The sequence below is a fragment of the Chenopodium quinoa genome, unplaced genomic scaffold (assembly GCF_001683475.1).
Source record: "Chenopodium quinoa cultivar QQ74 unplaced genomic scaffold, ASM168347v1, whole genome shotgun sequence".
Classification (NCBI taxonomy): domain Eukaryota; kingdom Viridiplantae; phylum Streptophyta; class Magnoliopsida; order Caryophyllales; family Amaranthaceae; genus Chenopodium; species Chenopodium quinoa.
In genome coordinates, this window is record NW_018745013.1 from 138,916 (window position 1) to 151,102 (window position 12,187).

At 38.5% G+C, this 12,187-nt stretch overlaps 3 protein-coding genes across 7 annotated transcripts; all 3 read left to right on the forward strand.

The window, feature by feature from the left end:
* Positions 1-1,172: 1,172 nt before the first annotated feature.
* On the forward strand, positions 1,173-1,610 carry LOC110708177. The gene has a single exon (XM_021886265.1). It carries the CDS (start codon positions 1,173-1,175, stop codon positions 1,608-1,610), a length of 438 nt encoding a protein of 145 aa, XP_021741957.1.
* Positions 1,611-3,580: 1,970 nt separating this feature from the next.
* Positions 3,581-5,429, forward strand: LOC110708192 (kinesin-like protein KIN-12E). 2 transcript variants are annotated; one of them, XR_002508652.1, is made up of 5 exons: positions 3,581-3,853; positions 4,186-4,273; positions 4,783-4,865; positions 4,978-5,048; positions 5,205-5,429. XR_002508652.1 is itself a non-coding variant. In XM_021886280.1 (4 exons), the coding sequence occupies exons 2-4, from the start codon at positions 4,809-4,811 to the stop codon at positions 5,311-5,313; spliced, it is 237 nt and encodes a 78-aa protein (XP_021741972.1). In that variant the 5' UTR covers positions 3,967-4,273; positions 4,783-4,808; the 3' UTR covers positions 5,314-5,429. The 2 variants fall into 2 exon arrangements, 1 of the variants encoding a protein (XP_021741972.1); XM_021886280.1 differs by lacking the exon at positions 3,581-3,853 and having other exon boundaries at positions 3,967-4,273.
* Positions 5,430-6,088: 659 nt separating this feature from the next.
* LOC110708191 (protein TIC 62, chloroplastic-like) lies at positions 6,089-9,119 on the forward strand. Of its 4 annotated transcripts, none has more exons than XM_021886277.1 (4): positions 6,089-6,171; positions 6,881-7,429; positions 7,825-8,025; positions 8,672-8,889. In XM_021886277.1, exons 2-3 carry the CDS (start codon positions 7,086-7,088, stop codon positions 7,961-7,963), a joined length of 483 nt encoding a protein of 160 aa, XP_021741969.1. In that variant the 5' UTR covers positions 6,089-6,171; positions 6,881-7,085; the 3' UTR covers positions 7,964-8,025; positions 8,672-8,889. The 4 variants fall into 4 exon arrangements, with proteins under 4 accessions (XP_021741969.1, XP_021741970.1, XP_021741971.1 ...); XM_021886278.1 differs by having other exon boundaries at positions 6,090-6,171; positions 7,055-7,429; XM_021886279.1 differs by lacking the exon at positions 6,089-6,171 and adding an exon at positions 8,971-9,119 and having other exon boundaries at positions 6,235-7,429.
* Positions 9,120-12,187: the final 3,068 nt, after the last annotated feature.

Sequence of the window (12,187 nt, forward strand, 5' to 3'; positions counted from 1 at the left end):
TTAAGTTCGAAATAAAATGAACTGAAATTCCTAAGTTTCAAAATTATGTGTGCATGTAAGGGGGTTCAATGAGAAGAAGTCCATGGATAGGACATTTTGGGTATATTTGTGGCCCATGCATGTTAAACTAATATGCTTGTGAACATTTATTTGTTTATATGAATACTTATTGAATTATTGTTGTCTAAACAGATGTTGGATGATATTAGGAAGAAGTACTTTAACATTCACTACTTAAAAATCGATGCACTCAGTGTTAGCGATTTTGTGACTAGAATAACGGTGCTAGCTCTACACTATTATGAGAAGTACAACCTTGAAGTTTTTACCCAACCTCCTTGGCTAGTTCTTTTGGCATTAGCCCACTTACCCAAGATTAAGAAGTACTATCCTCTTCTTGAGAAGTATGGGGATGTGGTTAAGGATGATGGACTTTGGAACGAGAGACAATACCATGAGGGAAGATGGTTAGCCACCTTAACCCATTTTAAGAATGATGTACACTACTTAGAGCGTAAATATGAACCAAAAAGGAAGTTTGTGAAGCCACCTAATCTTACACCTCACCACACATTAACCGAGGTTGACCAACTTCGCTACCTAAACGCCTAACTCCCTTTCTCTTACCCAAAGTATGAAAAAGACTTTGACTCTTCTGACGATGAATCCATCCCACCCCTTGGATGACGTAAGAACTATCCTTCTACTTCCCATTTCTCAAAATATAAGGTTCATATCTCACGTGAGCACCCAAAACCTCAAACCAAAGCCCGAATTCCAAAAAGGCCTAGAATTCATGACTTTTCATCATCTTCTAGTTCCAACTCTTCACCTCCTCCACAACCCAACAACCCTAACCCTCAAGGAAACCCAAACCCAAAGTCAGGCCAAACTCCAAATTACAGTGATTATGTACCAACCTATTTGAGGGAACCCAATGGTAACAAGAAGGCTAACAGTGAAGATCCAGAGTTCGATCCAGTGGAAGAGAAGGGTTCAAATAAATGATATATGTTATGATTTGTTTCAATAAATTTTATGCATAATAAAATGTACTTCGAATATCAATTAGTAATAATAATAAAGTATTTTCTTGATTTCTTCTATGTTTATGTGTACGAATCAATTTTAATTTCTCTTTCTTTCTCTCAAATGTGAACCTCAGGAAAAATATGTCTTTAAAGTTAAAGAATAAGAAAGCTGGTTCCAATATGGGCAAGGTCCTTAAGAAACTAACCCATCTTGCTGAAAACATTACCCAAGTAGCAAACCAAGGGAAGGGTTCAGGAAATGGGGACATTTTTGGTGAAGTCTTTAAGGGAGTAGCTGCAGCCAAACCACCCTTTTTCTTAGGAAAAGAGGACCCAGCTAGCCTTGAAAACTGGATCCGAGAGTTCGATAAGTTGTTTGATGCAATCAATTGTCTAGACGATATGAAAGTTAGTAATGGTGCTTACTATCTAAAAGAAGAAGCTGACTTATGGTGGACGCAAAAGAAAGAGGAATTGATGAAAGACCCTAATTTTGGGTGGGAGGTTTTTAAGGTAGCTTTGAGGAAAAAGTTTTATCCTGACCATTTGAGGAAACAAAAATGTATGGAGTTTCACTAACTTAAGGATGGGAACTATGACTGTGAATGAGTACTATTCTAAGTTCATAGAACTGATGAGGTTTGCACCGGAAGTAGTACTAACAGAGGCTATCAAAGCCCAAAGGTTCGAACAGGAGTTAACTTGGAATATGCAAGGAAAACTGGGTGGGGCAACCTGTAAGAGTCTAGATGAGGTGTATGGCCGAGCTGCCCATTTGTAGGGGATCAAAGGAAGAGAGCTAGGGAGCATGTCAGGGGAGAAAAGGAAGTCTAATGATCAACCCCAAGGGAGCGATAAGAGGCCCAAGTACCATGCAAATTTCGGGAATGAGAACCATGGGGATAAGAGGGACTTTAAAGGGAATTTTCGGAGAAACTCGAACCAGGGTGATGAGAATAGAGAGAACAAGGATAGAACTAAGAGAAGTTACTTCTGTAAAAGATGTGGGAAGGATTACCCGGGGAAGGATTGTGCAGGTAATAAAGTGACATGTCGATACTGCCAAAAATTGGGACACCGAGAATATGAGTGTTTCAAGAAGGAAGCAGATTTGAAGAATGGAAAGGTTCAGGATGAACGGAATCCCCCAAAACCCCCGCAATCTAGTGGACCTGCCCAGAACACTGGAATCAGCAATGGTGAAAATACTCCTAAGGGCCGGATTTTCGTAATGAATAGCCGTGAAGCCGAGACTTCCAATAATGTGGTAATTGGCACTTTTTTTATACGTTCTTTATCTGTGAAAGTTTTATTTGATTCGGGTGCATCACACTCTTTTATTTCTAAGACAGTAATAGAAAGTCTCCAGTTAGAAAGTCCAGAGTCAGTCTCCTTGAATGTAGCTATTCCAACAGAGGAAGTTAGAGAGTATTCTAGACTTTTTAGGAATATACCCCTAACTATTTCAGAAGTAGAGTTTCCATCGGACCTAATTGAATTCGATCTCAAAGACCTTGATGTGATCGTAGGAATGGACTGGTTGGGAAAGTACAAAGCCAAGATAGATTGTGCAGCACAGAAAGTCACGCTTTATGGCCCAACAAAGACCAGAGTGACTTATAGGAAGGAAGGGAAAAGTCAAGGGATAAGAATTATTTCTGCGTTACAACTTTAGAAGTGTCTCAAGAAAGGGTATTCGTTATTCATGTGTAGCCTCCAAGAGATAAGGGATGAAGAAGAAAAGAGTGATACAAAATTACCTGTTGTGGAAGGATTTCCCGATGAAATACCAGGCATGCCACCAGAAAGAGATGTGGAATTCACGATTGACTTGGTCCCTGGAACTGGACCTATTTCCAAGGCTCCATACAGGATGGCCCCAGCTGAGATGAAAGAGCTAAAGGTTCAATTGGAGGATTTGCTTGAAAATGGATACATTAGACCCAGTTCCTCACCCTGGGGAGCTCCAGTACTGTTTGTGAAGAAAAAGGATGAGAGTTTAAGGTTATGTATTGATTACCGTGATTTGAATAATGTCACCGTGAAGAACAAATATCCACTACCCCGGATTGATGATTTGTTTGACCAGTTAAAGGGAGCAGGAACATTCTCAAAAATAGATTTGAGGTCGGGTTATCACCAGTTAAGGATTGCAGAGCAAGATATTCCTAAGACTTCTTTCAGGACCCGCTATGACCATTATGAGTTTACAATAATGCCGTTTGGGTTGACAAACGCAACGGCAGTGTTCATGGATCTGATGCATCGAATCTTCCGACCCTATCTGGACAAGTTTGTAGTGGTATTTCACTAGTAGAAAAACTTAAATGGGCACTTCCAAATGCGCACCGGTTTTTAAAAATTGGTGCGAAAAAAAATTGGCCGGATTGAGGGAAAGAGTTTTCGCACCGGTTCTAACAAAATTGGTGGGAAAAGTTAGTACATCGCACCGGTTCAATTCGAACCGGTGCGAAAACTCTTGTAAAAAAAAAACCGGTTATAATTCGTTCTTTCTCTTTCCTCCTCGATCTTTCCTCCTCTGTCATCTGCCTCTCTCCACTCTCTCTCTTTCCTCCATTGAAGCGTACTCGACATTCTCCATTGAAGGGGCTTCTGATTTGCAAGTGCCCACTGTCGACCATTGCTGGTTCTTCCTCTAATTGTCGGTGCTAGTGGTGGTGGGTTCCATCTTCTAATTGTCTCAAGCACCACTGGATGTGTTTGCAAGTGCCCACCGTCGACCATTGCTGGTTCTGCCTGCTCCGGTCGCACGCACCACCGTCCTTGTGCTCTACCACCACCGTCCAACAGCTGGCCACCAGGTTCGTTGTTAACTTATATTTATTTAACTTCTTACCTCAATTTCGTTTTCTTCTTGCTAGGGCTACAATTTTGATTGCAGTTTTTAGGTCAAAATTGGGGCAATTTCATTGTGATTGTTGTTGTTTTCAAATTATTATAGGTTATTAGTTCTGAAATATATTGGCTTTTTCTAGGGTTTTGTTAATTTAGATTTTTCAATATTATTTTTATTAGCCTCTAATTTTCTAGAATTTCTTTGTTTTGTTTTGACTAACATTTAATTGTTGATGTTATAATTTTCTGGAATTTCGTTGTTTTGTTTTGACTAAAGCTTATGCTCCTCATTTTTCAGATAAGACTTGAAGAAAGGCATTCATGTTGAAAACCTAACTGAGTTAGAGGTCACTAGTGCTCGAGATGTTATGCAACAGCTTCTTCTGGTATTGATCAACCTAACTAAACACATACTCAACCTACAGAAGACCTTGATTAGATTGTACAAGCATAATTAAGTTTGCATGGTGATAGATAATCTTTTGTTCTTTGCTAAAGTCTAAAGTTTAGGTTCGGTTCTGGTGAGAGCATGGTTTGTTAAGGAGCCAATTAATCTCAAGTATTCTCAACCCTTGACATGATTTTTGACCTCTTAAAATATGCCTCTTTACTAGGGGCCTCCTGAATGAGTTACAACAACAAACTTTACAAATATCTTGTGACAAGGTTGCAAATTAACTAGGAGCCTGTAGGATGACTAGCAATGATACGTATCAACTTGTAAAATTCTGTGATGATTCCACTTGTCATCTTCAAATATGAACTCGTGAATGGTAAATATGACAATCTCGGAATATGTTTCAAAGTCTCTAAGGTGACTGATATTTTAATCGATGCCCGTTTTTTACGAATTCTATATACAAGTGCCTAATGAAGAAATGTTAACGGTTGTCAGGGTGCTGCAAGGTGGCTGCCACTAACATGAATAGAGCAAGTAGTCATTCTCACAGTGTATTCACCTGTGTTATTGAGAGTACTGTAAGTATTTTCCCTCTAAGTCTAGTATGTGTAAAAAAAACCAGCTCTTTTATAGTGCAGAATTTTCAAAGTTTGAAATTTAAGTGCTTAATGAATGGTGGTAAAACTGCAGTGGGAATCCCAAGGTGTAACACATAATCGCTTTGCTCGACTAAATCTTATAGATTTAGCTGGCTCTGAAAGGTAAAATCATAAATTGCAACTCGTTGCTAGTACTAGACTAATACAAAAGAAAGAAAATAGAAAGAGAGAAATTATTGTTCTAGAATCTAGTCTTCTTCTTGAGTGTTTTACTTCTATCTATTTCAAGTCTTAGCCTCACCAAGATGATCATTACAGGAAAAAGAGTTCTGGTGCAGAAGGTGACCGTCTTAAAGAAGCCACAAATATCAATAAGTCACTGTCAACTTTAGGTCTGTTTTTCCTTCTTTCAATTAAAACTATATAGCAGTAGCTCACAGTAAAGAATTTATCTCTTGATTGTCCTTACTTTTTATAATGCTTTAGACTCACGATAATGAACCTCGTGAGCATATCCAATGGAAAATCCCATCACGTGCCATATCGAGATTTAAAATTTACCTGTTTGCTTCAGGTATTTTCTAACACAATTTTTTGCTCATTAATCTGCCAAGGAATCCTATTTGCAAGTCTGACTTGAGCTATACTTTGGAATTCAACTCACTTGGAGGGAATGCAAAAACCACTATAATTGCTAATATTAGTCCATCCAACTGGTTAGTGCTTCCTGCATCCCTTTTCTTTTTAATCGTCACTTTCATCTATAATGTAATGTGAATCTAAACCAGGCAAAGTGTTCAGTTTGTATCTCATACACATGGTAGTGTTGATTTAGCAATCTCAAATAATTCTCTTCTATTTTGAGGTGATGGCAGAGTTTATAATTTTGCTTAAGCAGATACAGAGTATTTCCTGTTTTTCTTTATCTCGAGTTCCAAATATAGAAGGTAGATTTTTCAGTGTTTAGAACTTTATTCCTTGATATAACTTTTCAGCTTCTTACAGCTGCTCACTGGAGACTTTTAGCACCCTGAAGTTTCAGCGTGCTAAATTTATAAAGAACAATGTATGTTGTCAGGAAATCTGTACTACTTTGTGTTTGGCTAAGTTGCTTTTCTTTAAATATTTGCCTTTAAGTACCATTCTTTAAAAGAATATTAACTGGTTAGCTTCATGTTCATTAATTATAATATTTATATCCATTTGTTCGACCTATCAGGCCGTTATAAACGAAGATGCTTCTGGTGATGTCCTTGCCATGAGAATGCAAATTCAGCAATTGAAGGTATCTCTATCTTATATCTTCCCAAGAACTAATACAATAGAGGATTTCTTCTAAGAGAAGCATAAGATTATATTAATAGACACATATTTCATATGTTGTGTAAAATTGCAAAAGTCTTGTTGCCAAACAATCTCAATTCTCACTTGAATTTGTACTAATCTTTTTATTTTTAGTACATTAGTATAATTTCTGTCTTCATGTTTCAAATATTTTTCTGAAGAAAATAGTTAAGCTGTTGTTGGATTGGTGTTGGATATCATAAAGAAGTTAAATTATATGAACCTTGTCTGTACTCATCTGATTTATCATGGTGCTGAAAGAAGTGTCACATCTGCGTAGTTTACAAAATGGAGGAGTTGGAAGTTAGGATAATGATGCCATGACGTTGGGGGTTTTGGGTGGGGAAAGGGATGGGAGTTAGGGTGGTTTCGGGTTGGGAAATTCAAGTTTTGGGCGGTTTCGTTGGTGGGGCTGGGGCGAGGGGTCTATTGCGCTCATGTGGCTCTGGAAGGAGGGTGGTTTCGGTGGTGGTGCAGGGGGAGGGGGTGGCTGTCGGGGATGGGTTGGGGAATGGCTGTCAGGCTGGGTGGGGAATTGTTTAATTAATTTTTTTGATTTTAGGGTTTTTGAATTTTAATTGATAATTGAATTTATTTTAGATTTTGGGGTTTCATTGTTGTATTATCGAAGTTAATATGTTGGATTTTAGGGATTTTTGGGTCAAATACCTAGCGACAAACTCCTATGTTCCTTCACTAAAACGCAGTCAAGAGATAGAGTGCAGTGTGTGCTTAGAACGTGTGCTCGCTAAGACAACAGCCTCTGAACGGAAGTTTGGTTTGCTATCAGAATGTGACCACCCATTTTCTATAACTTGCATCAGATTTTGGCGTAACAGCTCACCAACCTCTGGAATGGATGTTAATTCCACATTGAGGGCTTGTCCTATATGTCGTAACGGCTACAGTGGAATCACAGAAATTGCAGCCTCTTTCTTCTTATACTGCATAAGTTATATTATCAAATTTATGTGGCTCGAGCTAGCAAAAATACCCTTGACTTTTCTGTCTTTTATGAACAGCTATGAGGGTTTGAAGCCACCCAGCTCTCCAAGCCCATCTCCTCCTGGTAACTCTAGTGAAGAATCTTTGGAGACTTCAACACCTGTGGATGGTGTACCACAGTTCATTAATGGAAATGGATCCTTGGCAGAAGATGTTCAAGAGGAATTGATTTTTTACCACTCACCATTCCCTGTGTAAGTCTTTGCAGTCATGCTGATATCCTGAGGGTGGTGAAGTCTTGTGATTATCCCAAACATGTGTAGAAATGTACTAGTGTAGTATGTTTTAATAGCAAGTGAATAAACTAGATTACCATAGGTAATTTGCTCATATGCATGCATCATTCTCCCACATTTACTCAATTGATTCAGTCAAGATGCCCTTTGTATTTTGGCTTCATTTAACCACAACATAGAAATACCTTTTTACTTGAAGTTTTTATTCTATGGATCATAATTTAGTCAAGTCATTTAGCTAGTCAGTAGCTGGCTCTCATCTTTACACAACATTTGAGATTCCCTTTTCAACTCATATATTATTTGGGAAAATAGCTGATAAAAAAATTGGTTATCTTCTCTTTTCCTTGCAGATATGAAGACTTGAAGCCCCCTACTTCGCCAACCCCAACAACTCCTAATTCATTGGCCACTTCCATGGCCTCGGATGGTGCTGAATCTCAGACAGCTAGCTTGTCAAATAATGGTCCAGTTGAATCTATTGAAGCATAAGATGCAGGGAATGAGCAGACTTCCGCACAGCCAAAGCCAAGACCACTTTCACCGTATGCTATGTAAGTCAGTCAACATTCAATCTTTCGTTCTTTTTTATTTTTCCCGAATATTTTCTGTTTACCATTTCAATGGATAAGAGGTTTCTCATCTTGCTGGAATACTAAACTGAATATGCACACGTATAGTTGTATTGTCTTGAGAGCAGAATTCCAGTCTTTCTTTTTGGAAATGGTGGTGGTTGCTCAACTGATTTGACAAATTGAAAGATTATTTAAGTGTGTCTATAGAATTAGCCTGATTGTAACTCATTGAGGCTAGCTTCTAAATACTTAAAGACATTTTCATTGAAGTATAATTATCTGGTAATCTGGTATAGATGAATACTTTTTATTAGTATATTGTCTTTATTTTAAGCATCTATATATAGTTCTCTGTTACATCTGAAAAGCCGAAGATTTTTTTTTCAAGTAAAAGTTATAATTTCTATCAGATTGTGAGATACTAAAATGTGTTTATTTTAATTACATATTAAAGCCAAAGCAATCTGTTGTGTATAGTCCATGAGATCATTTCAGACTTAAGGGGAGCTTAATTTTTTATCTCAAATTTTGTATTGCTTTCAAACGTAAATGATGAACGATCTCCTTAATTTTGTATTGTCGTCATCCCTCTTTAATGTTTACTTAGTTAATTACTCGTTTACAGGCTGTTCTGACTTCTGGTTTGTTCTGACTTTTGGGATTCATTGGTTTGTTCTGACTTCTGGGATTCTATCTCCTTTTTGCTCTCTTGTGAGCAACTGTACATCGACATCTCAAGTTCTGAATTTAATTCATATTATGAGGCAGAAGTTCAGTGACATCTTAACTGTGTACATCGGATATTATAGCTTTGGAAAGTTTTTCTTCATGTCTGATGTAGATGTAAGTTTTTCAGCAATATATCTGTCTTCTTGGTCAGCTTAAACTTTTATGAAAGTTGTAATGGTGATTTTGCTTTTTCAGGAGTAAAGGTCGCTGCACTCGACTAATGTTATGATCGGAATGCTTCTAATGCCAGCTTAGTCTGCCTGAGAGCCTTTTGCATGTCCATGTTGTTTGTGCTTATGTAACATTGTATGTTATTTATTTTTTGACGAAAATTGTAATATTACAGCCTTTTATAAAGAAAATATGTAACTATATATATATGTTAGTGTTTATATATCAATATAAGTGAAAAAAATGCAAAAAATAAAAAAAAAAAAAATTATTTTTTTGGGGCACTTTTGGCATCGGTTTTGGAACAGAACCGGTGCTAAAAGTTTTTTTAAATTTTTTTTTGGGACTTTTGGCACCGGTTTAAAGCAAAAACTGGTGCGAAAAGTGAGGTTTTTTGCACCGGTTTTCACCTAAAACCGGTGCGATAAGTCTGATTTCGCACCGGTTTAAAACCGGTGCGAAATCTATGGGGTTTTAGCACCCCCCAAATTAAGACCGGTTCAAAACCGGTGCGAAATGGGGGGTTTGAACCGGTGCGGATTACATGTTTTCGCCTAGTGTTTATTGATGACATTCTGGTTTACTCGAATAGTAAGGAGGACCATGAAGACAATTTGAGGAAAGTGTTACAGTTGTTAAGGGAGCACCAGTTATATGCCAAACTTTCTAAGTGTGAGTTCTGGTTAGAGAAAGTTGCCTTTTTGGGGCATGTGATCTCTAAGGAAGGAGTCTCGGTTGACCCAACTAAGGTACAAGCTGTACAGGAGTGGCCAACCCCAAAGAATGTGTCAGAGGTGAGGAGTTTCCTAGGATTAGCCGGGAATTATCGGAGGTTTATAAAGGACTTTTCGAAAATAGCAAGACCGATGACCAACTTGATGAAAAAGGAATTTAAGTTCATTTGGTCTCCTGAGTGTGAGGAAGCATTTCAAACCCTGAAAGAAAAATTGACAACAGCCCCTGTGTTAGCATTACCTAATGAGAGTAAGGAGTATGAGGTGTACAACGATGCGTCAAAGTTTGGGTTAGGATGTGTTTTGATGCAAGCTAGGAGAGTAATTGGTTATGCCTCAAGACAACTGAAGACGTATGAGCAAAATTACCCAACCCATGACTTGGAACTTGCTGCCATAGTGTTTGCCTTGAACATTTGGAGGCATTACTTGAATGGAGTGACTTGTAAAATTTTCACTGACCACAAGAGCCTAAAGTATATCTTCACCCAAAAGGAATTGAACAATAGACAGAGAAGGTGTTTAGAATTCATCAAGGATTATGAGCTGCTAATCCAATACCATGAGGGTAAGGCTTATGTAGTGGCAGACGCCTTAAGTAGGAAGTTAAGACACTCGATATATGCGATAATATTGTCGGACCAACTGTGTATCGAGTTCCACAAGATGAGTTTGGAGGTAGTAGAGCAAGGAGAAGTCAGTCGGATGTTGAACGCTTTGATTATACGACCATCGATTTTCGAGGAAATTAAGAACAGTTAGTCGGAGGATGAAAAATTGAAGAATATAAAAGAGAAAATGGGTGAAGGGCAGGTAACGGATTTCACCATTGATGAAGAAGGTGGACTTCGTTTTAAGGGAAGATGGTGTATTCCACAACACCGTGGGGACATCAAACAAAGGTTGATGGAAGAAGCTCACAGTTCTCCTTATTCAATGCATCCTGGAGGGGACAAATTGTATAAGGACATGAAGAAAATGTTTTGGTGGCCCAATATGAAAATTGAAGTTGCAGAATTTGTGGTCAAGTTCCTAACATGTCAGAAAGTGAAGATTGAACATCGCAGACCACAAGGGAAAGTCCAATCATTAGAAGTGCCTAGTTGGAAGTGGGATTCCATCTCCATGGATTTTGTTGGGGCATTACCCAAAACTCGGGCGGGAAATGACACAATTTGGGTAATTGTGGATTGATTGACGAAAACAGCTGTCTTTATACCCATGAAAAACACTTGGTCCATGGAGCAATTGGGAAAAGCCTATGTTGGTTAAGTATGTAGTAAAGTACCATGGGGTGCCAAGCGATATTGTGTCAGACAGGGAATCGAGGTGCCTATCCAACTTTTGGCAAAGTGTGCAAAAAACAATGGGGACGAAACTACTAATGAGCACGGCATTTCACCCTGCCACGGACGGACAGACCGAGAGGACCATCCAAACATTGGAGGATATGTTGAGGGCATGTGTAATGGAATATCAAGGGTCGTGGGAAGACCACCTGGATTCGATTGAGTTCTCCTACAACAATAGTTACCATGCAAGTATTGGGATGGCACCATTTGAAGCCCTATACGGGAGGAAATGTAGAAGCCCAGTCTGTTGGAGTGATATCAGTGAAACAATGGTACTTGGACCGGATATGATTGAAGACATGGTTAAACAAGTCAAATTGATACAAGAAAGGATGAAAGCAGCCCAAGACAGGCAAAGAAGCTATGCTGATCCAAAGAGAAGGGAAGAAGAATATCAAGTAGGAGAGAAAGTGTTGTTGAAAGTGTCACCCATGAAACGAGTTATGAGATTTGGGAAAAGAGGAAAATTGAGCCCGAAGTATATTGGACCATATGAAATTACTCAACGGATCGGAAAAGTGGCATATAGTTTGAACTTACCCAGTGAGCTAGAAAAGGTCCATAACGTATTTCATGTGAGCCAACTCCGGAAGTATGTACATGATGCGACTCATGTATTACAACCCGAGAACATAGAAATGGAGCAAAACCTGACTTATGAGGAAAGACCTTTCAAAATTCTGGATACTAAAGTCAGGAGCACAAGAAACAAGGATGTGAGAATCGTAAAAGTGTTATGGACAAATCACAGAATTGAGGAAGCAACATAGGAAGCTGAAGCCGATATGCGGAAGCGCTACCTGGAACTTTTTCTTGAGGTTAGTGGTCGAGTTACAGGGGCGTAACTCTTTTTAAGGGGGGTAGAGGACGATAGAGTTTCGCGCGCATTTATTTTCAACCCTCTAGGTAAGCAGTAGGTCGTGTCTAGCTAGAATGTGCATGAAATTAACAAACTAAAATCTATTCTCAAAGAAGAATATTTTTAATTTTTCCTCATTATTCTGCCTAGTTTCGGGGCGAAACTTCTTTTAAGGGGGTAGACTGTAATACCCCGTATTTTTGAAAGGTATTTTCTAAATTAAAGAGTATTTTAGTCTCGTATTTTGACGTATTTTTCTAAATTAATTATTTTTTCCTAAAGAGTATTTTAGTTTT

Excerpts from the sequence above, each read along its gene's own strand:
- LOC110708177 (XM_021886265.1), top strand. The coding sequence starts at position 1,173 with ATGTCTTTAAAGTTAAAGAATAAGAAAGCTGGTTCCAATATGGGCAAG.
- LOC110708192 (XM_021886280.1), top strand. The coding sequence starts at position 4,809 with ATGAATAGAGCAAGTAGTCATTCTCACAGTGTATTCACCTGTGTTATT. Across the intron at positions 4,866-4,977 it reads CCTGTGTTATTGAGAGTACT|TGGGAATCCCAAGGTGTAAC; the intron begins GTAAGTATTTTC and ends GTAAAACTGCAG. Across the intron at positions 5,049-5,204 it reads GATTTAGCTGGCTCTGAAAG|GAAAAAGAGTTCTGGTGCAG; the intron begins GTAAAATCATAA and ends TGATCATTACAG.
- LOC110708191 (XM_021886276.1), top strand. The coding sequence starts at position 6,867 with ATGTTGGATTTTAGGGATTTTTGGGTCAAATACCTAGCGACAAACTCC. Across the intron at positions 7,430-7,824 it reads TACCACTCACCATTCCCTGT|ATATGAAGACTTGAAGCCCC; the intron begins GTAAGTCTTTGC and ends TTTTCCTTGCAG.